This window comes from Natator depressus, chromosome 4 (assembly GCF_965152275.1).
Source record: "Natator depressus isolate rNatDep1 chromosome 4, rNatDep2.hap1, whole genome shotgun sequence".
NCBI lineage: Eukaryota > Metazoa > Chordata > Testudines > Cheloniidae > Natator > Natator depressus.
The window spans coordinates 56,145,664-56,170,234 of NC_134237.1; the positions used below are offsets into that span (position 1 = coordinate 56,145,664).

A 24,571-nucleotide genomic window follows, 5' to 3' on the forward strand; every position below is an offset into this window, starting at 1 on the left:
TTATTATATTAAATATGTTAATATTTTAATAATTATCAATTTATTATATTAAAATATAAAATATTTAACATTTTAATTCTGAAATGCATAGATAAAAATGTTTTACAAGAGATTATACACTTTTAAAAAGAACTCAATTTTAATCCCTTTGGCTCCGATTCTGAAAACTCGTATGCACATGCTTAACTTGACTAATATAAATCATCCCACAGAAGTTAATGGTTCCTCTCACAGGAGTAAGCACAGGCATAGATGCGTGCAGTATTGGGGTCTAAGTTCACACCTGCTTTAAGAAAAACTATCCCATTGTTCATGTCAACTCATTTCATACTATAAGTGCCTTAAGGGTACAACTTACTTCTAAACATAACAAAACTTTACTGGATGAGATTATATTTGTATGGAAATCAGAAAATTAAACGATATGGCATTGGAAACCATAACTTAGTCACATTGCACACACATATAAAAACAGCATAAAGGCTCACTGCTTATATAGTAGTATAAAATACTGTAGATTTGCAAGAGTAGTGAGTTAATGTAGCAGTGAGAATCAAAACTTGTGTGTCCTCAAAATCTGAACCATAACCTGGCATTATAAAAGATATTTTTTTAATTGTTTACCCTTTCCTATGGAGAAAGAGGTAGTGATGAATGTTGAAACGGATATTTAATGGCCCACAGCTGGGCAGATTGTTACAAGTACCAGTGAAAATTTGGATTCAATTTGCTCAATGCACAGCAGTTTATTGGAGAAAGGATTACACAAGCAGTAAAAGATTATATAATACGTCTTCCTAATAAGCCTCAATTCCCCAAGCATAAACCCTCAGTAACTATGTTGGCCTTACACAGTATCTTGATTGGCACACAAAGCAGGTGTAGCTACCAGTCCTAGATGGAGACTCGACTCTTCTCATCTCTCCTCTCCTCTCCTCGGTTACTTGGTCTGTCAAATGTGTCCCGAAGCAGGGTCTTGGGTTACCTCAAGGCCCTCTGGTTCAAAAGTCCTACAAAGGTCCCTCATAGCAGGTTGTTGGCTACCCTGAGACCCTCTGTCTTACAGTATCACAGACCTCTTCAGATGTTAATTGGTGAACTAACTCTGCTTAACATTTATACCTCTTGTTCTCAGAGGAGTCACATGTCCCAGAAATATTTCATTACTAGGGCTGTCAAGCGATTTAAAAAATTAATCGTGATTAATCACACTGTTAAACAATAATAGAATACCATTTATTTAAATATTTTGGGATGTTTTCTACATTTTCAAATATATTGATTTCAATTACAACACAGAATACAAAGTGTACAGTGTTCACTTTATATTTATTTTTGATTACAAGTATTTGCACTGTAAAAAGACAAAAGAAATAGTATTTTTCAGTTCACCTCATATGAATACTGTAGTGCAATTTCTTTATCATGAAAATTGAACTTACAATTATAGAATTATATACCAAAAAACTGCATTCAAAAATAAAACAACGTAAAATTTTAGAGCCTACATGTCCACTCAGTCCTACTTCTTGTTCAGACAAACAAGTTTGTTTACATTTGCAGGAGAAAATGCTGCCTGCTTCTTGTTTACAATGTCACCTGAAAGTGAGAACAGGCATTCTCATTGCACTGTTGTAACCCACATCACAAGATATCTACATGCCAGATGTACTAAAGATTGATATGTCCCTTCATGCTTCAGCCACCATTTCAGGGGACATGCGTCCGTGCTGATGACGGGTTCTGCTCAATAACAATCCAAAGCAGTATAGACCAACGCATGTTCATTTTCATTATCTGAGTCAGATACCACCAGCAGAAGGTTGATTTTCACTTTTGATGGTTCGGGTTTTGTAGTATCTGCATCAGAGCGTTGCTCTTTTAAGACTTCTGAAAGCATACTCCCTACCTCGTCCCTCTCAGATTTTGGAAGGCACTTCAGATTCTTAAATCTTGGGTCGAGTGCTGTAGCTATCTTTACAAATCTCACATTGGTACCTTCTTTGTGTTTTGTCAAATCTTCAGTGAAAGTGTTCTTAAAACGAACAACGTGTGTTAGGTCATCATCCGAGACTGGCATAACATGAAATATATGGCAGAATGCGGGTAAAACAGAGCAGGGGATGTACAATTCTCCCCCAAGGAGTTGAGTCACAAATTTAATTAATGCATTATTTTTTTAACTAGCATCACCAGCATGGAAAATGTCATGTGCATACAAAAGTGCCATGCAAATGCCTGTTCTCACTTTCTGGTGACATTTTAAATAAGAGGAGGACAGCGTTATCTCCTGTAAACTTTTTTGTCTTAGCAATTGGCTGAACAAGAAGTAGGACTGAGTGGACATGTAGGCTCTGAAGTTTTACATGGTTTTGTTTTTGAGTGCAGGTTTCAGAGTAACAGCCGTGTTAGTCTGTATTCGCAAAAAGAAAAGGAGTACTTGTGGCACCTTAGAGACTAACCAATTTATTTGAGCATGAGCTTTCGTGAGCTACAGCTCACTTCATCGGATGCATACTGTATGCATCCGATGAAGTGAGCTGTAGCTCACGAAAGCTCATGCTCAAATAAATTGGTTAGTCTCTAAGGTGCCACAAGTACTCCTTTTCTTTTTGAGTGCAGTGATGTAACAAAAAAAATCTACATTTGTAAGTTGCACTTTCAGGACAAAGAGATTGCACTATAGTACTTGTATGAGACGAATTGAAAAATACTATTTCTTCTGTTTATCAGTTTTACATTGAAATATTTGTAATCAAAATATACACTTTATCAATTACAACACAGAATACAAGATATATATAGGAAAACATCCAAAATATTTAATAAATTTCAATTGGTATTCTCTTGTTTAACAGTGCAATTAATACTGCGATTAATTGCAATTAATATTTTAGAGCCCTATTCATTACTAGTTTTTCTAATTAATATTTTAGAAGGGACTGCAAAATGGACAGAGACTAAAGATCAGTTGACGTTTATCCTCTCCTCAATCATTCACTTGAGCTCTTCGTGTGGGGCCATCTTAAAGGGTCATTTTAACCCGGGTCAGCCTGTGCCAACCTCACTGATCGCGTGTTTTTGCATTTTCTTTACTTGGTGAGCTGGTCATTGGGTGATATGTTCCAAAGTTCCATTTTGAATCACACACACAGATAGAGCCTCTGATCACTCTCAATAAATTTCTATACCAACTGTCTGATGCTAAGAGAACCCTGCTCCCAGAATCCTCTAGCAAATTCAAACGTATCAAGCCATACCAAAGTCATGTTCACCACATTCATTCATATCAATCACAATAATTCATAATAATTTGGCACCGTCCCAACAATGAAGGCAACTATTCTCCTTGGATTCAGGGGTTAATGCATGTGTTCTTTGTAATCCTGGGGTTTATTCTGCTCCCACTCAAGTCGATGGGAAAGCTTCCATAAGATTTCATGGTGTAGGATCAAGCCAACAGTGAAGGTGAAGACCAGATGGTTAGGTGAAATGTGGTTGTGTAACATGAGTTTTGATTTAGTAGAAAAGGGATTAGACAGTGCCACAAAGATAGTTGGTTCTCGAGTATTATCCTTTGAAAACATCATGTTTTAGGTAGCCCATTCATCAGCTGCCATGAAGAGATGCACATACATGTCCTAAATCTGTGGTGGGAAAAATCTTTTGGCTTGTGTAGGACATACTTTGTTGGGGATGCTAGAAGAATTCCATAGGGGAGAAGCATTGCAATGTGTTCTGTACAAGTACTCTCTTTTCCAATTGGGTGAACTTTCTTAGATTTTATTCATTCTACATAATACTTTTTAAAAAAGAGACATTGGATCCATTTTTTAGGTTTGTCAAAATATTTAAAGCTAAAAAGTTATAAATAATTATTTTTTTCATATCCTTTATTTAATAAACGACAAGTTCACATGAGGCTTCTCTTCATATGATTTTCACTTTATTTTAAAAGGGAATATCACGGAATTATTTAAACAAGACTGGAAATACAGTTATTGTCTTTTTGGCTGTTAGTTGAGGGTTTTCCATCAGAAAGTCTCCATGCGCATTTTAGTTTTATGGGTGTGTTTTAAGAATTGGGGTTTTCCTTTAAAAATCTGCAGTGGGTATAGCTAGTATTCAAATACTCAAGATCTTGCAGGACGTGTTCCAATGAGTTGAAAATTTTTTAGGATTAGTCTGTCTTGCTTTGCAGTAAATAATCTTAAACCACATTCTTTTCCTGCCAACATATGTTTCTAATTAAGGGTCAAATCCCGCAAAGACTTAGTACTGTGAATAGACTCTCTGAAGTCACTACACCTCGTAGCAAGTGCTTGCAGGATTGGTTCTGTACAAATATAAGAGACCAAAAAAGAAAAATGTCTCTAGAAGATTTTACAAAGGTGCCTACTCCTGGAATTCTTCCTCAATTTTGCCTGAGTGAGTCCTGTCTGTAGGGTTAGGTGCAATCTTACTTTCTACCAAAAAAGCAGCACTAGATTGGCCTTGTATCTTTGGGCATGTCTACATGAATACTTACGGCACAGCAAGCAGGGGTGTAAATCTGCGGCCTTTCAACGTGCTGCGCACTAACTGTCCTGTGGACCCTGCTGATGTGCGCTAAAAGTTCCCTAGTTTGCGTTGACGTACTGTGGCTTGAAACAGAAGTAGGTGAAAATACATTAGGGAATGTTTAGAGCATAGCAGCAGGATCCACACAGAGAGTTGGTGTGAAGCATGCTGGAACGCTATAAATTTACACCCCAGCTTGCTGCATGTAGTGTTTGTGTAGACATGCCATCGGTGAGAAAAAGACAAATATATTATTAATTGTGCTTAAAATTTTTTGAAACTGTTTTTCCTTTTAGGTGCACAGTTGGATAAGATAGGGTTCACCATTCTGAAAAAATGCATCAGTGCCGTTGAAACACGAGGTAATGATCAACACAGCCAAGTGCTACTGCTCATGAGGGAAGGACAAAGATGACTGAGGCCTGTGAGAAGGTGGGAGTGGTGTGTGTGTGTGTGTGTGTGTGTGTGTCTGTTATAAAGTCTCACCAGGCCCATTATAGAGCTTGGAGAAGATGGAGGCCAGACTCAGAAGAAGCATCTGTCCAGCCCCTCCATTTTAGCTGTGGCTGTGCTCCAGGTAGAACCATAGGGTTAGAAGGCACTACAAGGGTCATCTCGTCTAACCCCCTGCCAAGATGCAGGATTTGTTGGGTCTAAGGGTGATCTGCTCCTGAGTATACAAAAATGTGTCCTGTACTCCTGAGGAAATCCTGATGGAGGGTCTGTAGGTATATTCTTCCCCACTCTTGTGTCAGGCCTCATGCAGTCCCAGTGTTTGTAAAAAGGAGGTCAGATATTTGCCCATGGTTACTGAAACACCATGAAGGGGTGCGTGCAGTTCCTAGTCCTCACTCTGCAGGCTATAAGGGGCTTAATATGCTGCTAATGAAGCTTTTAATTTTTTAAAAGGTGTCTTAAATATAAAGGGAAGGGTAACCACCTTTCTGTATACAGAACTATAAAATCCCACCTGGCCAGAGGCAAAACCCTTTCACCTGTAAAGGGTTAAGAAGCTAAGATAACCTTGCTGGCACCTGACCAAAATGACCAATGAGGAGACAAGATACTTTCCAAGCTGGGGGGGGCGGGGGCAGGCAAAGGGTCTGCCTTTCTGTGTGATGCTTTTGCCGGGAACGGATCAGGAATGCTCGTCATAACTCCTTAAGTTAGTAAGTAATCTAGCTAGAAATGCATTAGATTTCCTTTTGTTTAATGGCTGGTAAAATAGCTGTGCTGAATGGAATGTATATTCCTGTTTTTGTGTCTTTTTGTAACTTAAGGTTTTGCCTAGAGGGATTCTCTCTGATTTGAATCTAATTACCCTGTAAAGTATTTACCATCCTGATTTTACAGAGGTGATTCTTTTACTTTTTCTTCAATTAAAATTCTTCTTTTAAGAACCTGATTGCCTCAGGCCGACGGATTGATTGATTTATTGAGCATTCCTTTTAAAATGGTTCAGCTCTTTCCAAGATCAAGGCTAGGAAAAAATACCTTATTTTGCCTGTGTTAAAAAATTCAAGACCTTTTCTTTGAAAAACTCTAGTACTCCCAAGCATTGGTGCAAGGATTTGAAATTTGGCAGGGGAGAGGGAGCGTCCTGTGTGTTAGGAATGTGCCTTTTGCCATCCCTGTGGAGATCTGCCCAAATTTGGCAAAGTTGTAAGCCTTAGAAAAATCACAGTTTGTACTTGCTGAGTAAAGATTTCTCAGATTTTAGCTACTAAAATCTCTAACAATTCCATCTACAATGAGCATGCTCCAGCCCTAAGATCAGCTGGACTTTCCCTGCAATTTCAGCTTTGGGCTATAGTTGTCTGTACTGGACCCAGATCTGGACACCTGAACTGTGAGAGCAGGAAAGACTGTCTCGACTGTCCTCTCAGTGACCCTCTGCTGGGTCTAAGCAGTGTGGAGGAGGAGGATGTCTGATTGAAATGTAGAGCGGACAAGAGCTGCACCTTTTGGTGGAAATAGATTGGGATGAGGAGACTGGGACTGAGAACCCAGTGGGAAGTGGAGATGGATCTGAGGTGAAACAGTGTGAAGGGGGAGAACTGGGATTGGCTGGTCAAAGAGACTGAGACAAGGAGCTGGGGGTATATGTGGTAAGAGTTGACTGGGAACCAGTAGGATAAAGAATGTGAATGTGGGCTGGGGATGATGGGAGGCTGTGAAGGGAAATCAGATGAGGAGCTGGGAGGGGAAGACTGGGACTGGGATGTAGCATCCAGAGGGGTGGGGTTAGGACTTGCTGGCCAAGGCAGTTGGGACTGGGATGAGAAGCCTGAGGAGTGGCTACTGGGGCTGACTAGGTGAGGCAAGTGTGACTAGGATGAGGATCTTGGGGTGGGGAAGACCAGGAATGAGGACAGGTTGCATGGGGAAGGTGCAAAAGGGTACAAGCTTGGGGAAAATGAGCAGACGTGTCTGTGCCCAGAAGAGTTCACTCCCCACCAGAACCCAAGATTCCCAAGGCTCACCATTCCTCTGCTTTCATCAAATATCTCTGTAACCTACTGGCAAAGTGTCCCATCCTCTTTTAATGCTGGTCTACAATACAGGATGACAACCTACTCCTGCTATCATGCGTACTGTTAGTTCAAGCGGCAGGGATCTGTGTGGTGCATCGGCTAATGAGCCATATGATTATCAATATGATGCCATGTGATGCGTTTTATTTTTAAACTAGGAAACTGCACACTCAAAACTATGTTAAAGTAACAGTAAGGTTGCAAACTCAAGCACTCAAAAGTTAACAAATGCTACACATGAAGCAGGAGTCCTGCAGGCAACTGTCGTCTTTTACTACACAACCCTCATTTACCCCTAGAGCTGGTCTAGTCTGTGCACTGAATGAGGCAGAGTCCTCTAGAAAAAATATTGTGATCATGTAATTGAAGTTATATTGTAATGCATACATACAAGGGGGCTGAATGAATTCTAGCGTCTCCTAACTTTGGAGTGCTTGACTTTGCAACATTGCCAGTGTTCTTTTAATGTAGTTACTATATGCTATATATAGTAGATAAAATGAACAATGATAGTTAGTAGTGAAAACAAATGATTTCTTTATTATTTTAATTTTATTAAGAGTTTTCAAAAAAAAATTCACTTTTATTTGTAGGGTGGGGAATTCAGGTGTGGGTGTAGGCAATATGTCTGCTATCTAGCATTCTGCAATCCACCCAGCCGTGGCCTAAGGGAACATGACTTGGAAATAGTATACAAAGCCATGGTTATTGTTTATCTGTTCATTGACTCTGAACATACTTAAGATGTATTTGAAAACAAAATAAAACAAAATCTTGCCTTGTATGACATGTGCTGTTGCTCTCATAGGGCTAGAAGATCAGTTTCTGCACTGTTACACCCATACATTTCTAATGATGTCTGTTGAGTTGTATAAGCATAAGTGATGAAATAATTTAGGCAAGTCTCCTTGATGTACCTTTATTATAATAATATGAGGAAAACTATTAGGCTTCAAAGCTCCAGATTTTATACCTAGGAAATAGAAGGTGCACTAAACTAAATCTTATAACAACCTTTACTGTGAATATTTTACAGTAAGTTGCTAAAGGAAGTAATGTTGAATAAAAGAAAATAGAAGACAGATGCTCCTCAGAGTCTGTGTCTGTATGCCATGTTTTATCTCTTTTAATCCTAATGGGTGTGAGGTTGGTGTGGGAGGAAAGAGAGGACAGTCTAGTGTGGGTGGAAACTGAGAATAGTCTTGTCATGTCATAGCAGATAACTCTGGTATGCAAAGAAAAAAAAAGAAAATGAAAACATATTGAGCATTAAATTGTCAATGGCTGAATGACTTTCCCACTTGTGTTATTCATTTTATCAAGCTGAGAAGAAATATTTCACTTTGAATAAAAAAACTGTTCTTCAATTAAAAGTAGTATTAGCTAGTAGACTAGAATTCTTGTGAGCTGATGTATAAGGATATTTACTAATTTACTAGATTAGAAAACTTGAGCTATTAAATCAGCATTATATTTTAAAAACTCTGCGGCCCCATTTTTCTCTGACACGAGTACAATTCTGATGGGATTTTCAACCATATACTGTATCTTAGAGCAAGACTGGATGTTTTTTATTATTCCATTTTGATTTACAGTTCAGCACCTTAGTGGATAATAAAAATGAGAGAGAAAAGATTATAGAAACATCTGAGCGCTGTTCTTCCAAAAGGAAAAACTGGGTGTGTGTGTGTGAGAGAGAGAGAGAGAGAGAGAGACAGACACTGTACTTCCTCTGAGCACTCATTAGGGTGGCATTTTGTAAAATGGCAGTGCTAAGGGTTAATAACAAATTTCCACTTTGTTAGTAATTGGTACTGCGGCAGCACCTATTCTGAGATGTAGGGACAGATGGCAGCAGTGAGCTGTCATCTCAATTTTTCCTCAGTAAGAATTTTTGTTTCACTGGTGAGAAAATAGGGAACCTTCCCGTAGGAACAACCTGGCATTACCTTGATTTGTCAGTATGCGTGTGTGAGCACATCAATAGTACATAATTGGATAGAAAACTAAGTAAAACATGTTATTTCTGCAGCTGTATTAATAGCCCACATTAGCAATATGTATTAAAAAAACCCTCATGTAAGATGTACGTTGTTGGTAGACACACCCTGCTTGCTATGGCATACGTTTGAGACGGGGGGAATTGTTTTACTTATAGTAAATTTGTTTATTGGCATGCCTAGCAAACCATATGTGTCCAAATCAAGCCCTGGTATTCTGAGAGTCAGTCACCCATAACTCATGTAAATATAAAAATAATTAGAATATGCACTGTGGAGCCTTGCAGCTTTCAAAGCTGTTAATAGTGCTTGGTTCAAAGGCCGCTACTGCTGGCTGAACCAATCAGAATTTGTATTCTAGTTGGCAATAAGCTAACGCTCTAAAATACTCTGCAGTATTTATACGTTCAGATCTGAAATCACATGATTTCAAACTGTTTGTGTTTTATTAAAAATTTCATTAAAATAAAAACGGTATTGAGAAGCATTAATTCTCCTCTGCACCTCTCATTATGCATTAGCAATGAGCTCTGCTTCTTTCAGGTTGATGAATTTGAACTTGATCAATTATCTGATAGTAATTACCAGCACAGAGTGATTACTATTGCTAAAGTGGCATCCTAGTTTCACTATTACTGTCATTTCAGACACTTCACAGCAGCACATCTGCTTTAACAACCAAACAAGGGTTGCTGTGGTTTGTCCTAAATTATTTTTAAGCATAAGGTATCAACACTTTTTGAGTCAGCACAATTTTGTTTTTAATAGTTTTAATGTTAGCAGTGCAGTAAATCAATATACAGCCTGACAGCTTGAACTTCTGAGATGAGCAAAAACAATAATATAGATTTGATTGTAAGAATGTTGCTTCAACTTTTCCTTGTTTCTTGCATACAATGCAGAAGATTTGTTCTGCAGCACTAGAAACTAAAGTTGGATCCTCCTGCAAAAAGGCCTGGTGCCATTTGGCAAAGCATCAGAAAGTTGGATATGAGAGATCTATATATCTTTGGGCTGGAGTTCCCACGGAATCCCATGGGAAATTCAAGCAGGAACTGCTCTCTACTTTGCATCCTCTCCAGTCCCCCAAGATTTCCAGGGCTTCCTAGTTTTGGGTGGGTCAGAAATTATTTTAATTGTTTCCTGCTGGCAATTTTCTAAGTGATGTGTAGTACATGTGTGGTGATGATCTTAGTCTTAAACATGGGACTCTCTGGAAAACTGAGAGGTATGGGAAGTTTTTGTATATGTAAATTCACATTATATCATTAGATCTGTGGCCATCTAGACAATAAGAAGAAAGCCCAAGAAGAAGAAGAAGAAAATCTAGAAGACCTTTTATTTTTCAAATGTCAAGGTGTTTTGACCACTGAGTATACTAGGTGGTGGTGGTGGTGGTCTCATTTGTGAAGCTGCTAGAGTAATTCATTAAGAATAATATTTATTGAAAATGATACTTATGATTTTTGAAGATATTTATCTAATATTCAGTGTGACAAAGTTCCTCCTCTGCCTTGGTGGGCCCTGCGCTTATTGGCGGATTTGCTTGCTCAGAGATTCACGGCAGCCCTCAGTTTGGCCACTTTTGCAAGTGGCTCAAACCTGCCGTTCACTCAGCTAACCTCATCACTGGCCAGCATGGGGAAAAGGAAGGAGAACAATCCCCACACTCTCTGCTGGTCCACCTAGTGGGTCCCACTAGAGATCTTCTCCTCTGGTGAGACCCACAGTCCAGGTCAGCTCCTCCTGTATCCAATAGGGAGTTGGGGGGATGAGTGGGAACCCGGGCCCGCCCTCTACTCTGGGTACCAGCCCAGGGCCCTGTGGATCACAGCTGTCTACAGTGTTTTGTGTAACATCTGTGTGACAGTTACAACTCCCTGGGCTACTTCCCCATGACCTCCTCCCAACACCTTCTGTATCCTCACCACAGGACCTATCTCTTGATGCCAGATAGCGTTTGTACTCCTCAGTCCTCCAGCAGCACACCCTCTCACTCTCAGCTCCTTGCACACCCCTCACTCACTGTAGTGAGGTCCTTTTTAAACCAGGTGCCCTGATTAGCCTGCCTTAATTGATTCCAGCAGCTTCTTAATTGGTTCCAGGTGTCCTAATTAGCTTGTCTGTCTTAATTGGTTCCAGCAAGTTCATGATTGTTCAGGAACTGCCCCTGTTACCTTACCCAGGGAAAAGGGACCTGCTTAACCTGGGGCTAATATATCTGCCTTCTATCACTTCCCTGTAGCCATCTGGTCCGACCCTGTCACATCAGGTATAAGCTTTCCATTATTTGACTAGTTCTGCTTGTTTTTTCTTTTGCTCTGTGTTGGAACCATCTACTGTTGAAACTGGGAGTTCTCCACAGGTGTTTTCTCTGTATGTTGTATTCTTTAATAATAATAAATAATAATAGTAATTAATAATAATAAAAATATGAAAAATAAAAGCCAATCACACAAAACCTACCCTGTAGTTACAAAGATAAAATAAAGGTTGTTCTCACAGTATTCATACCTTCTGGCATTTCTGCATTTCCACTTCTAGGTCCATATGAAACCAGGAAGTACTGAGCTTGTTATTGTAAATTGGATTGCATCAGAGCCTCAAAGTCTCAATCAGGTTCACAGCCCTATTGTGCCATGTTGTGTACAGACATATAAAAAAGGATGGGGTAAAGGGGTTCAACATAGAAGCAATGTGATCAGTGTGATGGTGGGCATACAACTTCTGGGTTTCTTTACTTTTTTGATCTTTACATTTTTATTTATGCTAAAAAAATCTTAGTTTTTTGGAGGGAGGTTATGTGAGATTTCAATGAGGGGAGAGAGGGAATGTTGTAATGAAAAGGGACTGAATAGAGGGGGAAAGGGGCAAAGGGAGAGGGCAAAGAAAGAGAAGGGGGGTGAAAGGAAAGTGAGCAGCATAATGGCATGTTGAGTGAGATTGGGCGGCTAAATGGTTGCAGTGGGAGGGGAGTGGGGTTGGATGGAAGATGAGCAACAATCAATGGCAATACAGAAAATGAGAGTGGGGAACAAGAGAAGATATCCAGTGTCCATGTTCCAGAGCTGAGTGAATTAGGATAGCGGGAGGCTGTGAATGCTCAGCTGGCTGTTGAGGTTGCACCGCACAAAAAGGACAGGAGAGAAATTACTGCCCTCAGTCCTGAAGTTGGGTTCCTCAGGCTCTGGGTATACCCAGTGTGGGGAGAACAGTGGGTTGGAATGATGCCTTGTATCTTAAGGAAAGAGCATTGTTTACTGATGTGAAAAAAGTTTGGTTTGTGTTTTTAGGAAAGAGCTCGTAGAACGGGGGGAAAAAACAAACCCTAAAACTATTTCCAAAGTCCTAAATGGGCTGCGTCAGTGCACTGGAAAAAATGTGCATGCACCTTTTTCCTGAAGACCAACATTTTATTTAGCTTGGATTTATTTTAATGGACAGCAAAAAGAGGATTGTAGACAGATACTTTATTTGCAGTGTATTCCTCTCGTAGTCATGAGTGACAATGTGGTGAATGCAGCTTTGAGGAAAACTTATTGTTTAGCATTTTAGAAGTTTTTAAAGTTGTATTTGCTGTATATTTGAATGCTCTGGTTGATCTGTTTTCTTCCTCAATAGGTATAAATGACCAAGGATTATACAGAGTTGTGGGGGTGAGTTCAAAGGTCCAGAGACTTCTGAGTTTGCTAATCGGTATGCCTCTATTTTATAACTACTTTTACCATGTTTTCATTTTGATTCATGGCTGATTTAATTTCAGTATTGATATTTTATGTAATGTTTACATTTACTTTTTCATCATTTTGGGTCAAATTTTAGCTTGCCATACTCATGCATATAGTTTTGTCCTGCATTCACTGTGGCCTCTTGGCTGAGTAAGGCAAGCAAGTTTTAGCTGTTAGTATAAACAAAGAAAACTGCCAAAAGTACCTGTTGGGACAAATCATGGGTGTGGTATAGGTAGGTTTAAAGGAGCCTGAGTTTAAATTAATCTAATCTACACCCGCAGTCTGGAAGGGTAGAAAAGTGGGTATATGGGAGAGTCTCCTTTTTTACACCTTCCTGTTTTTTGTCTTGTACCTTTTTTGGCTAATGGTGAGTAAATGACATGAGCTTAAATTCCCTTTGGCCTGGTCTACACACAGGATTTGTATCAGTGTAAATATGTCAATTAGGGATGTGATTTTTTTTTTTTTTTAAATAATATAGTTATCCAGGTACAGGACCTAGTATGGGCCCAATTACATCAGTATAAATGTGCTTATACCAATATAGCTTTCTTCCATATGGGAAGGGGGGATAAATTATATCAGTATGAGCACATATAGACTAATATAACTGCATCCACATTGGGGTTGGGGGTTGTACCCCTTTACATACTGGTATACTTAAAGTGGTATAACTCATGTGTGGACAAGGTCTTAAGCTTGGTCTACATTTAAAAGTTAGGCCAACGTAGCTACTTTGGTCAGGGATGTGTGGGTGGGGGGGAACAACTCCTGACCAAGGTAGCTACGATGACCTAGTGTAGAGGCAGCTATGTTGATGGAAGAATGCTTCCTTCCACATAACCACTTTCACTGGGGGAGGTAGTATTCCTAGTAGGGCTGTCAATTAATTGCAGTTAACTCACGCGATTAACTCAAAAAAATTAATCACGGTTAATTGCAATATTAAACAATAACAGAATATCATTTATTTAAATAGTTGTGGATGTTTTCTACATTTTCAAATGTATCAATTTCAGTTACAACACAGAACACAAAGTGTACAGTGCTCACTTTATATTATTTTTGATTGCAAATATTTGCACTGTAAAATGATAAAAGAAATAGTATTTTTCAATTCACCTCATACAAGTACTGTAGTGCAATCTCTTTATCATGAAAGTTCAATTTACAAATGTAGGGTTTTTTGTTACAAAGCTTCACTCAAAAACAAAACAATGTAAAACTTTAGAGCGTACAAGTCCCACAGAACCCAAACCACCAAAAAAGAAAATCAACCTTCTGCTGGTGGCATCTGACTCAGATGATGAAAATGAACATGCATCGGTCCACACTGCTTTGGATCATTATCGAGCAGAACCAGTCTTCAGCATGGATGCATGTCCTCTGGAATGGTGGTTGAAGCATCAAGGGACATATGTATCTTTAGTGCATCTGGCATGTAAATATCTTGCGACTCCAGGTACAACAGTGCCATGCAAATTCCTGTTCTCACTTTCAGGTGACATTGTAAACAAGAAGCAGGCAGCATAATCTTCTGCAAATATAAACGAACTTGTTTGAGTATTGGTTGAACAAGAAGTAGGACTGAGTGGACTTGTAGGCGCTAAAGTTTTACATTATTTTGTTTTTGAGTGCAGCTTTGCAACCAAAAAACCTACATTTGTAAGTTGAACTTTCATGATAAAGAGATTGCACTACAGTACTTGTATGAGGTGAATTGAAAAGTACTATTTCTTTTTTTTAAAGTGTAAACATTTGTAATCAAAAATAAATATAAAGTGAGCACTGAACACTGTATTCTGTGTTGTAATTGAAGTCAATATATTTGAAAATGTAGAAAACATCCCAAAATATTTAAATAAATGGTATTCTATTATTGTTTAACAGTGTGATTAATCGCGATTAATTTTTTTAATTGCTTGACAGCCCTAATTCCTATAGCAGTAGAAAAACCAATTTGTGTCTGCACTATGGAGTTATGCCGGTATAGCAACATAGCTATGCTGGTATAGTCTCCATCAACATACATCAACACTTACAATGCTACAGCTGTGCCCCTGTATCACTTCAGTGTAGACCGGCCCTCCAGACGTTTTAATTTGGCCCTCAAGTTCCCGCTGGGGAGTGGGGTCCAGGGCTTGCTGTGCTCCGGCGCTTCAGCCGGGGAGTGGGGTTGGGGGCTTGCCCTGCTCCGTGCGGCTTCCAGAAGCAGCAGCATGTCCCCCCTCTGGCTCCTACACGTAGGGGCAGTCAGTGGGCTCTGAACGCTGCCCCCGCCCCAGGCGCTGCTCCCGCAGCTCCCATTGGCTAGGAACTCTATGGTCAATGGGAGCCGCAGGGGCAGTGCCTGCAGACAGGGCAGCGTGCAGAGCTGCCTGGCCGCGCCTCCGTGTAGGAGCCGGGGGAGGGGACGGGGGGACATGATGCTGCTGCTGCTTCTGGGAGCTGCTTAAGGTAAGCGCTGCCTGGAGTCTGCACTCCTGACCCCCTCCCACACCTCAACTCCCTACCCCAGCCCTGATCCCCATCCCGCCCTCCGAACCCCTCTGACCCAGCGTGGAACAACCTCCTGCATCCCCAACCCTCATCCCCAGCCCCACCCCAGAGCCTGCACCCCCAGCCGGAGCCCTCCCCCCTGCACCCTAACCCCCCTGTCCCAGCCTGGAGCCCCTCCCACACTCTGAACTCCTCATTTCTGGCCCCACCCCAGAGCCCGCACCCTGAGTCAGAGCCCTTACCCCCTCTTGCACCCCAACCCACAATTTTCTGAGAATTCATGGCCCGCCACACAATTTCCATACCCAGATGTGGCCCGAGGGCCAAAAAGTTTGCCCACCCCTAGCGTAGATGCTTACTACAAGGATGGGAGCGGTTCTCCTCTTGCAGTAGGTAATCCATCCCCATAAGAGGCGGTACGGAAGAATTCTTCAGTTGACCTAGTACTGTTTATACTGGAGGTTAGGGTGGCTTAACTACATCTGTCTGGGGTGTTGTTTTTTCACACTGCGCCCCACCCCTCGTCGAGACATAGCTGTAACTTTTCAGTGTAGACCAGTCCATGCTCATAGTCTACACTACAGAGCTATATCTGTATAACTATATCACTCCAGGGTATGGAAAACCCACACTTAGTTATACAGACTTAACCCCCATGTAGACAGCGCTATGTCGATGGGAGAGCTTCTGCCATTGACATAGCAACCGCCTCTCAAGGAGGTGGATTAACTCTGCTGACAGGAGAAGTGCTGTATGTGAAGACAAGCCTTCGTTTAGACTCCGCCTACACGCACTTAGCAGTGGGTAGCTTATACATCATCTGATGTAATCCCTCTTCGCACTAATGCCATCAGAATATTTTTTTCTTTTTCTTCTGGAAAACTTGATACTCATTTAGTCCCAGTAGTCACACTTTTGCTGCCACACCATTGCTTCCAGAAAAGTGCTGGTGTTTGGCTGAATTTCCTCATCTACCTAGTATCTTGCACCAAATTTATAGCCATGACTGCACAATGTGCAACATTTCCAAATTTCCTGTCCAGAGCACTGATAGTACATGCAGTTGGACAAGACCACAGGGATTAGTTCATTTTTATGGAGCTTCCAAACCTGTCACTTGACAGCAAGGGTCTGATTCTCAGGGATTCATTGGTATTCAGAGAAGCTTGTTTGCAGTTTGCACCAGGCTCTTCTCCAGAACCATGCATGCTCCATCTGTGCTGATAACACAGTGTTCTTTGGCACAGAAAACTGGAGGAAACCAGAAAGTGAATTCATTTCATTACCCCAGACATTATGTGAATGACAAAGCGCTTTTATATTATACACTGCTGTCAATTCAGTGCCACCTGTAAGCCTTTTTTTTTTTTTTTTTTTTTTAAAGCAGGCTGTCTCTTCAGGAGTGATGATAAGACTTCAGGCTTGAGGGCCTGTATGTCATATCAATCTGTCATAATGACCTTGCTAAATATTAATTTATATGATGTCTTACTTTAATTAATCAATATTAACAATGCCCTGAGGTACTCTGTCAATGCATGTAAACTTGTCTGTATTTTAAAGCGTTGTAACAAGAAGGGAGTGTTAGGAATCATAAACCAAGATTAATATAAACAACCAACACACAACAGATTCTGATGGCTGTTTAGCTGTGTTGGAATTAAAGACTCAGTAAGCAATAACCTTTTTTTAGCCATGGGAACAATTACCTGTCATCAGTTGAAGAACCTCGTTAGAATACATTTGCTACCATGGGCGGTTTTTGTTTTTCTACTCACTGGTTTATCTAGGGTGTGCAGTTTTGGCAGTCAGATTTTCCTCTTTACCATTAGTGGTTCCAAATTAAATAGACTCAGGTTCCAGTGGTTCAGTAGCAGCTGGAAGAGATTAATGGGGATTCCAGCATCTGCTTTTACTTAATTTTTAAATTAGAAACACTTTTTTGCTCCTTTCCAAGATTCATGTAATGATTGGGAATTGAAAGATTATACTAATGTCAAGACAGCAAGAAACATCAACTAGAGAACATGTAATGTTATAGTCAGGTGCCCTTCCCCTCTCCCAGTAGTTCACTGAAAGTATCATGATGTGATCCTGCTTGCATACTTATTTTTATGTGGTCTCAAGGAAGATTAGAGAAGGGTTTCTGTTTGTTATATAGTGCAGAAGGATCTAAAACATCTGATTAATCTATACCCCGTTGTATCTGAGTTTAAATATCCTTGATAAAATCCTCCTTCCAGTGTCATTAAAAATAAAACAAAACCCCATCTCTGATTATCTCTGATTTAACTTTCAGGGTATTCACTTTTTTTTTTTTTTTTATAAGATCTCAAAGAGTTTTCAAGCTACTTTTATGTGTCATGGGCCGTCCAATGTGTGTGGTCCAGAATGCAAAAAGGTGAAAATAGACTTCAGATGCTAGGAATGGGTGTTGATAGTATATAACCTTTTTGTCTCTTTTTGGAAAAGACATAAAACCAGAAGCAGCATAGAGGTGTATTGAAGGAGGGTGGAAAGACCTTAATTATGGGCCGGTTTCTGTAATACCTTATTCTCAAGGAGTCCCACCTGCCAGAGTAAAAATTTGTGGAATCAAGCCTTTCTTATGATCATAAATTAAATTCAGTTAAAGCAAAAAAATGCAGTTCTGTAAAACATAACACTATCTTCATTCTGTATTTGACTTACTTCTTGAATTTGTCTGTAACCTGTATAGTGCCTTGTTGTTCTGCTTTTCAACAATAGTTTTGTTGAAATATGAACGACAAAGGATAACATTTTGTAAACAAAGGTCTCATTTTTGCATGAAATGGATATTAAATTAATCTTCTAACTTATTATAAACACAGATACAGAGTCACTAGTTGGAAGGTGTCAGGAGTCTCAGTCTTAAGCCTTTCAGACTGCACTGTTGTAGTGCAGCCAGCAGAATACTCAGTTCCACTCACTACTTTGTGTATGATTCACAGAAGAAATAGTGTGTTATTTAAGTGCAAAAATCTACAAAGAAACATGTTTTATAAAGTGACTTTATGATGAGGTGACTGTTAAAGTCTTGTATATTCTACTGATGGGTTCAGTTTTGACTTCTGACAGTGACTGTCATGAAAAATGCCAGGCATCATATTTCATAGAAAAGGATTTTGCAAATCCACCTACATTTTAAAACAGCTGTGAAAGTTACTGCTCTGAATCTATTGTTTACCCTACTTTATATACAGTGTATTAGAATACATTTAAACTCTCAAAGTGGCCATATTAAAATCAAAACTAGAAACAAAGCTGCTCTTCCTAACCTAGCTCAGTAAGCCCAACTGGTTTATAAAGCCTATTTCCATAATATCAGAAATTTTTGGAGATTTAGAGCTGAATTTTCAAAAATTCTTTAAATCTGCACACCTTTATTTGTGTGCACACAAATATTTGCATCTGCAGCTGCCATTCTTGTGTGTACATTTAGTTTTTGCATGCACAAATAGTTGTGTGTGCAAAATTGCCAGCATGAATGCCGAAATCCTATTGAGACCCCTTAGCAAATGTGATTCTTAAATGTTTAGGACACAGTGGAATGTAGAAGTAAAGTAGAATAAAGGAAACTGTTTAAATAAAAGACAACGGGCAGAACCAGAGAGTCAAAAAAAGTGTTTGATCTCCATTTTTTTTTGTAGTCTCACTGTTTGTTTTTTGGGGTGGGGCTAATAGGAGGGTAATCTTTGAAAAGTTCTAGTGTTTTGCTCCGGGGTGAATAATGGAATTCTTTCCCACAAATTTTACTATTTTTAAAAAACGAAAATACTTTCTAATATTTTAAGGATGATTATTCAGTGTTTTCTGAAGTATGAATTTCAAATATGTCATTAATAAATTCCGCACAACCAAGTGCACCTTCTGATTTTGAAGGAGAGTCAGTGATGATTGAGGAGTTATTTGAAAACAGTGAAAATTTAATAGTGGATTACTAACATAGTCACTAGAGTCATTAGTTTCTGATGTGACAGCTGCTTTTTATTTCATGAAGTTAGTAGAAAGATTTCCTTCTCAGTGGAAAGAATGTGATTCTCAGAGCACAGGAATATGTTGGAAAAAAGAAAATAAAAGGTTCCATTTACACAGTGTTCAGGTTTTTGGTTGATGGTTGGCTGGTAGCAAGTTGACAGAAAATGTTATCTGACTGGTATTTTAAAATAAGATTTAAATAATTGATTTAATGAGAGAGAATATTCAGTTACAGAAATAATTGGTTGGCACAGTCTTTAGAACATAATTATTTAGTCCCAGTTAGAAAGGACTGCACCTTTAATCAGGGTGCCTAATTTGATTTTTTAAATGTATCTGTCGTTTGTCCAACAAGCACAGTAACAAATGAATTCTGAATTGTAGGAACTGATCAAAATGTAATCCACGTTAATTACCATTGTTATAGTTTATTGCATGTTGCTGTCAGTGATTGTAATCAAAAAATGTTGAAGTGCTTGAAGGCACAAGACATCTTGGGTAATTGGCTATCATTTTATTTGTTCCTCAGTGGCTTTTTCTTTAAAGTGAGTTTGATCTGCATCTTTTCATGAATATTCCTATATTGAAAGCTCCCTGCCTCTTCTAAATAAGGGAGTCTGGAAATACCCCCTTCTATAAAGAAATTTCAGATGAAGCCTAGTTTAATTGTATTGCTCACTAAGGAGAGAAAAATCAGTGAAATAGTTTTAAAAGCACTTATAAGTAAATTTTCAAAAGAGATGGGTGTGTATTTTGGATTTGAAATCCTACTTCCGTTTTAATATTAAGAGGTAGAGGACAATTTTGGATTTAAACTAACAAACGTTTCTAAATTATTGACTCCAAATTTGATATTCTTCCATTCAGGGACCTTGCATTGTGTTGTTTCCTTTAGGATTATTATAATAATGTCTGATTTCACAGATTCTGCCATGAATTCAACTTTGATAAAATCTTTTATGTATGTATAGATTTAGATTTCTTTTTCCTTTATGGTCATTTGCTAGATGCAAAAACCTGCAGTGAAACTGATCTGGAAAACTCTGCAGACTGGGAAGTGAAGACGATTACTAGTGCTATGAAGCAGTACCTGAGGTAAGGGTCCATGTGTTAACTATTCATAATTGAACTCTAATTACCACAGATTGATGACAATGATGTTTTATTGTTGTTTTGGTTACTCGTATTTACTATTGTTTGAATGGAAGTCTACACTGACTACAAATCCACATATTTATTTAAGGCACTATATTTGCTTTGGGGATGGGGGTTTCATAATTTCACAAAGAGTGGATTAAGGTTAGTGACTGGCAAACTTCAAAATGTTCAGAGGGCATAAACACTTAAGTGTTTGGCTGATTCTCTAGAACTCTTGGGGCTGCAGAATTGGCCTTTCTTATAAAATTTGCTGATTCTAATTGGGTTAGGCTGTTCAACAGTATTTCTTGCTTAGGGTACTTTGGTAGAGCTGGTCCAAAAAAGGAGGGGGGGGAAATCACAAAAATATCATTAAAAAATAATTTGAAATTATGTTTACATTTTGAAATCTGAAAAATTTGACTAGCGTTATATTTTGCTGCTTCTCCTCCTGGTCCCAAGGAGCTGTAAGTTGCCAGGAGAAAAAGTAAGAGAAGTGCATCTTTAGAGGTTTGGGTCTATTCTGTGTGCAAACCAGTTTTCTGGTTCCCTGTTGAGATATGCAGCTGAATTATGTAAGAATATACATCTTTTTGCGTGTCCATTATGGTTTAATATGAACAAAACATTTTTGTTTTGTTTTTTTCTTGAAACCTAAACAGCGCTGGGTTTTCAGTGATGAAAATCCATTTAAATTCAAATTTGAAATCTTTTATATTAATTTTCCTGGTATCAATAAAGTGAACTAAAAAAAGATGAAGGAATTTTTAAGTATCAAGCTTGGCTCTTGAAATATAGCTTATAGACTTCAGGGAGGAGAAAAAATATTTATTTAAATGAACAAAATAAAATAATATTGCTGATCCATAAGATCCTGATATTTTCTAAAGTAATTTTAAAACATGAATAAAGTCAACTCAATATTCTTGAGTTTTTAAAAAATGTTTGTCAAATTTTTCTGTAGTTGCTGTTATTTAATAAGAATTTTATTAGTTGATGGACAATATTTTTTATATGCAAATAGCAATTTTAAGACATTTTAAAGGGGCATGATTTTCAGATGGATGTTCAGATGGGTGGATGTTTCCTGGATATTAGACCCCTTAATCCCTAAAAGCTAGAAAGCCAAAAATTGAGGCATCGTAAATCACTAGTCAGTTTTGAAAATTATGGCTATCAGCTCTCCAGCGCTTCCTGAAAGAAAAAGATACTGTTGAAAAAAAAGTCTCTCTTTCTGTAACCTGAATCCTACATTCCTTTGTGCTTACATTGTGACTCTCTAACCAGCGCAACTCAAATAGAAAATACTTGCAAAGAACTGTTGTGATCAGTTCATAGTTAACTAAATTTACAACCAAAATTCATAAAATATTTATGTTCAAATAAATTAAAGGAAATGATGATTTGTTCTTCAATATCTATGAACCAAAAAGAAGGCATATTAATGGATAGACTACAGTGAATTATTCATTTAGCTCTAGCATAGAGGGTTTTATATATTCCCTTGTATCTGATGTAAAAAAATTATTCTGCTGCACTTCCTTATTTTTAAATAAAGGCATCTGGCCACCTGACTCTCTCTACCATTCCTGCCATGCAGGAAGAAAGATGAGATGCAATGGATGTGGTTTAATTGGCCCACAACTTTATTCACTTAAAATATCTGGGAATATCCAGCAATAAATTGTACAGTGCAGATCATCATTCTTTTCTTTATTGTTTTCACCTAACTGGGAGGTCAGCTGTCAGCCCTCCCCCTTTCCAGCCTGGACACAGCCAAACTGTGTCTAGGACCCTGTCGCCCTCTTCTTGTACGAGGGTTAGGAGTGGTAGAAAAAGTGGGCCGTGTGTGTGTCTTCTACCAGATGTTAGAAACCACAAACCCAGCTTCCTTAGGGGATGCATTCCCCAGTCTACTTCCAAGTGGTAGGTGGGAGACTGTTGTCCGGCTTGTTGGGGGAGAAGGTATAGCACTTCCCAGCTAGGAGAGTGAGCAAGGCTCAGAAACGGTTGCAAAAGTGGGGAGTGGGTCAGCATGGTGTGAGTCATCCTCAGGGACTGGAAGGTCTGGAGAGTTCAAATCCTGGTAGGAGAAGCCCCTTTTCTCTGATCAGGTAGAGCACCCATCCTCCCTCCCTGTCAGATGGCAAAATGCCAGGTTTAGTCAGGACCTGCTGTGGGCATCAGGCGAGCTGCTCCTTTCTGAGGGGCTGGGAAGGAATTTTCCCCTCACCACCAGATTGGCCTAGGTGGAGTGGGGTTCTTTTGCTTTCCCCCCAGCAGGTTTAGGGCGGGCTTTGTTATGGTGAGTAGGGAAGGGAGTTAGGCTATGATGTTGCAACTCATCATGTAAGTGTGGGGCAGATGTCCAGTGAAGGTACGCCACAGGGAAGTTACACAATGACCAGATAAATGGCTTTATGTAGCCTACCTTAACCCTCATTTGAGGTAGGGCGATGGTAAGGTCCTAGCAAGGCAAAAAAAACCCACTCTGACTTGGCCAATCGGGTGATGAGTGAAAAATTCCTTCTCAGCCCTGAAATAAAAAGGTGACTAGTGCAGTGCCCCAGCAGATCATGAAAAAAAATAGTTCTGTTCTAATCCCATTGGTGGGAAGGTGGGTGTAACTATGCCATGATTGATAAAAGTAAGGGCTTCTCCAGGAATGCACAGGATATGACACCCCGCCCCCAGGGATGGCGGGGGGCGGAGAGGGGTGCAACTGGAGTGGATACGTGTTCGGCCACATCCTGTTCCTCCCTTACCTCCATTTAGATAAGTTCCTCCTCCCCACCCTTGTAACCCAATTGTACAGGGATCTCTTAAAGGGGACACAGACCCACAATATTCAGTTGCAGTGAGCACATTTTTTAAAGAAACTGATGAACAATTAGTTACACAACATGCCTATATTTTCATGTGTAAGGCAATCTCAAAATGTACGGAAGGTGTTTATACTGTATTTGAAGCTTCACTTCAACTGGTGGAGTTTAGGTCTTGTGTTTAAGCATGTTGTTTCCCTAGGATTGTGCTCTTACATGTCACGCTTCAGTTTGTATTATAAACCATTGAAATCCTTCATGCTGCCCCCACCGGGGGCTCTCCCCAGTGGAAGGTAACACTGCTTCATATTGAAAGACTTTCCTGCTCGGAATAAATACAAATAGAAACAAATGTACATGAACTTACTGTATTTAGTGATTCCATGTCTTCTTTGTCTTCCAGAAGTCTTCCAGAGCCCCTAATGACGTATGAGTTGCATGGAGAGTTCATCGTTCCTGCCAGTAAATATTTGACTACAATTCAAATAGAACTATTTTATAATAGCACTGTTCTAGCACTCAGGAGCAGACATTGAAAATGTAGTCTCAAATAAATTGCTCATTTCAACTGAATAAATAACAGAGGTATAGGAAAAAATTGGAACCTTTTAAAAAAGAAAGTTGGGGATATTAATATGAAGTTAAATTGGGGTATGCCATCAATGCAGTATCTATAGATATAGCATATAAACCTTCATAGATACATAAATGCACTGTATATTGATAGACTCAATGGGGCAAGTTTTTGCTTGGCTTAGTGCACTTCACTCTGTTTTGATTTATATGAATTTTGTAGTTAGAATTTTAAAGTTCTGGATTTATTTCCTATACCAGTTGTACCACAGCGAATATTATATACCCAGTTTTCTTGCAGTAGTTTGGGACGGTAATATTTCCATCTCGTTAAGCCATTTATAAAGAAATGAAATTTAGTAGGATACAGTATGCTTGGGGTGGGGGGAAAGAGAACAAGCTTCCTTGGATCATAAAAATGACTGCCACTTGATCCTTGTTTTCAGAGCCACCTCTCTGGGAGGCCTGTATCCAAGCTGGGCTAAAGGTGCCTTGTATATTACTAGAAGAAAGGAATGTAAAGGCCAAATTAAACTGTGGCAGTTAACGTAAAGACTTAGAGAAGGTAGAGCAGAAGTTGTAGTTCAGCTGCATGATTTCTAATGTAAATGGAATTGTCTGAGGAGTAGAAATTGCATCAGAAAAAATGTTGGCAGAATAGCCAACAAATATTTAGCTGATTTGCTTTCTAGCCTGTGGCACTTCTGGCAATCCAT

The 24,571-nt window shown here is 39.3% G+C and overlaps 1 protein-coding gene across 2 annotated transcripts in view; it reads left to right on the forward strand.

Moving 5' to 3' along the window:
• Positions 1 to 24,571, forward strand: part of ARHGAP10 (Rho GTPase activating protein 10) — a 250,288-nt gene that overhangs the window by 140,441 nt on the left and 85,276 nt on the right. For both annotated transcript variants that reach the window (XM_074950969.1, XM_074950968.1), the window contains exons 13-16: positions 4,857 to 4,922; positions 12,716 to 12,790; positions 20,331 to 20,418; positions 23,686 to 23,744. In XM_074950969.1, coding sequence (XP_074807070.1) covers positions 4,857 to 4,922; positions 12,716 to 12,790; positions 20,331 to 20,418; positions 23,686 to 23,744 — 288 coding nt within the window. The remainder of the gene's footprint in view (positions 1 to 4,856; positions 4,923 to 12,715; positions 12,791 to 20,330; positions 20,419 to 23,685; positions 23,745 to 24,571) is intronic.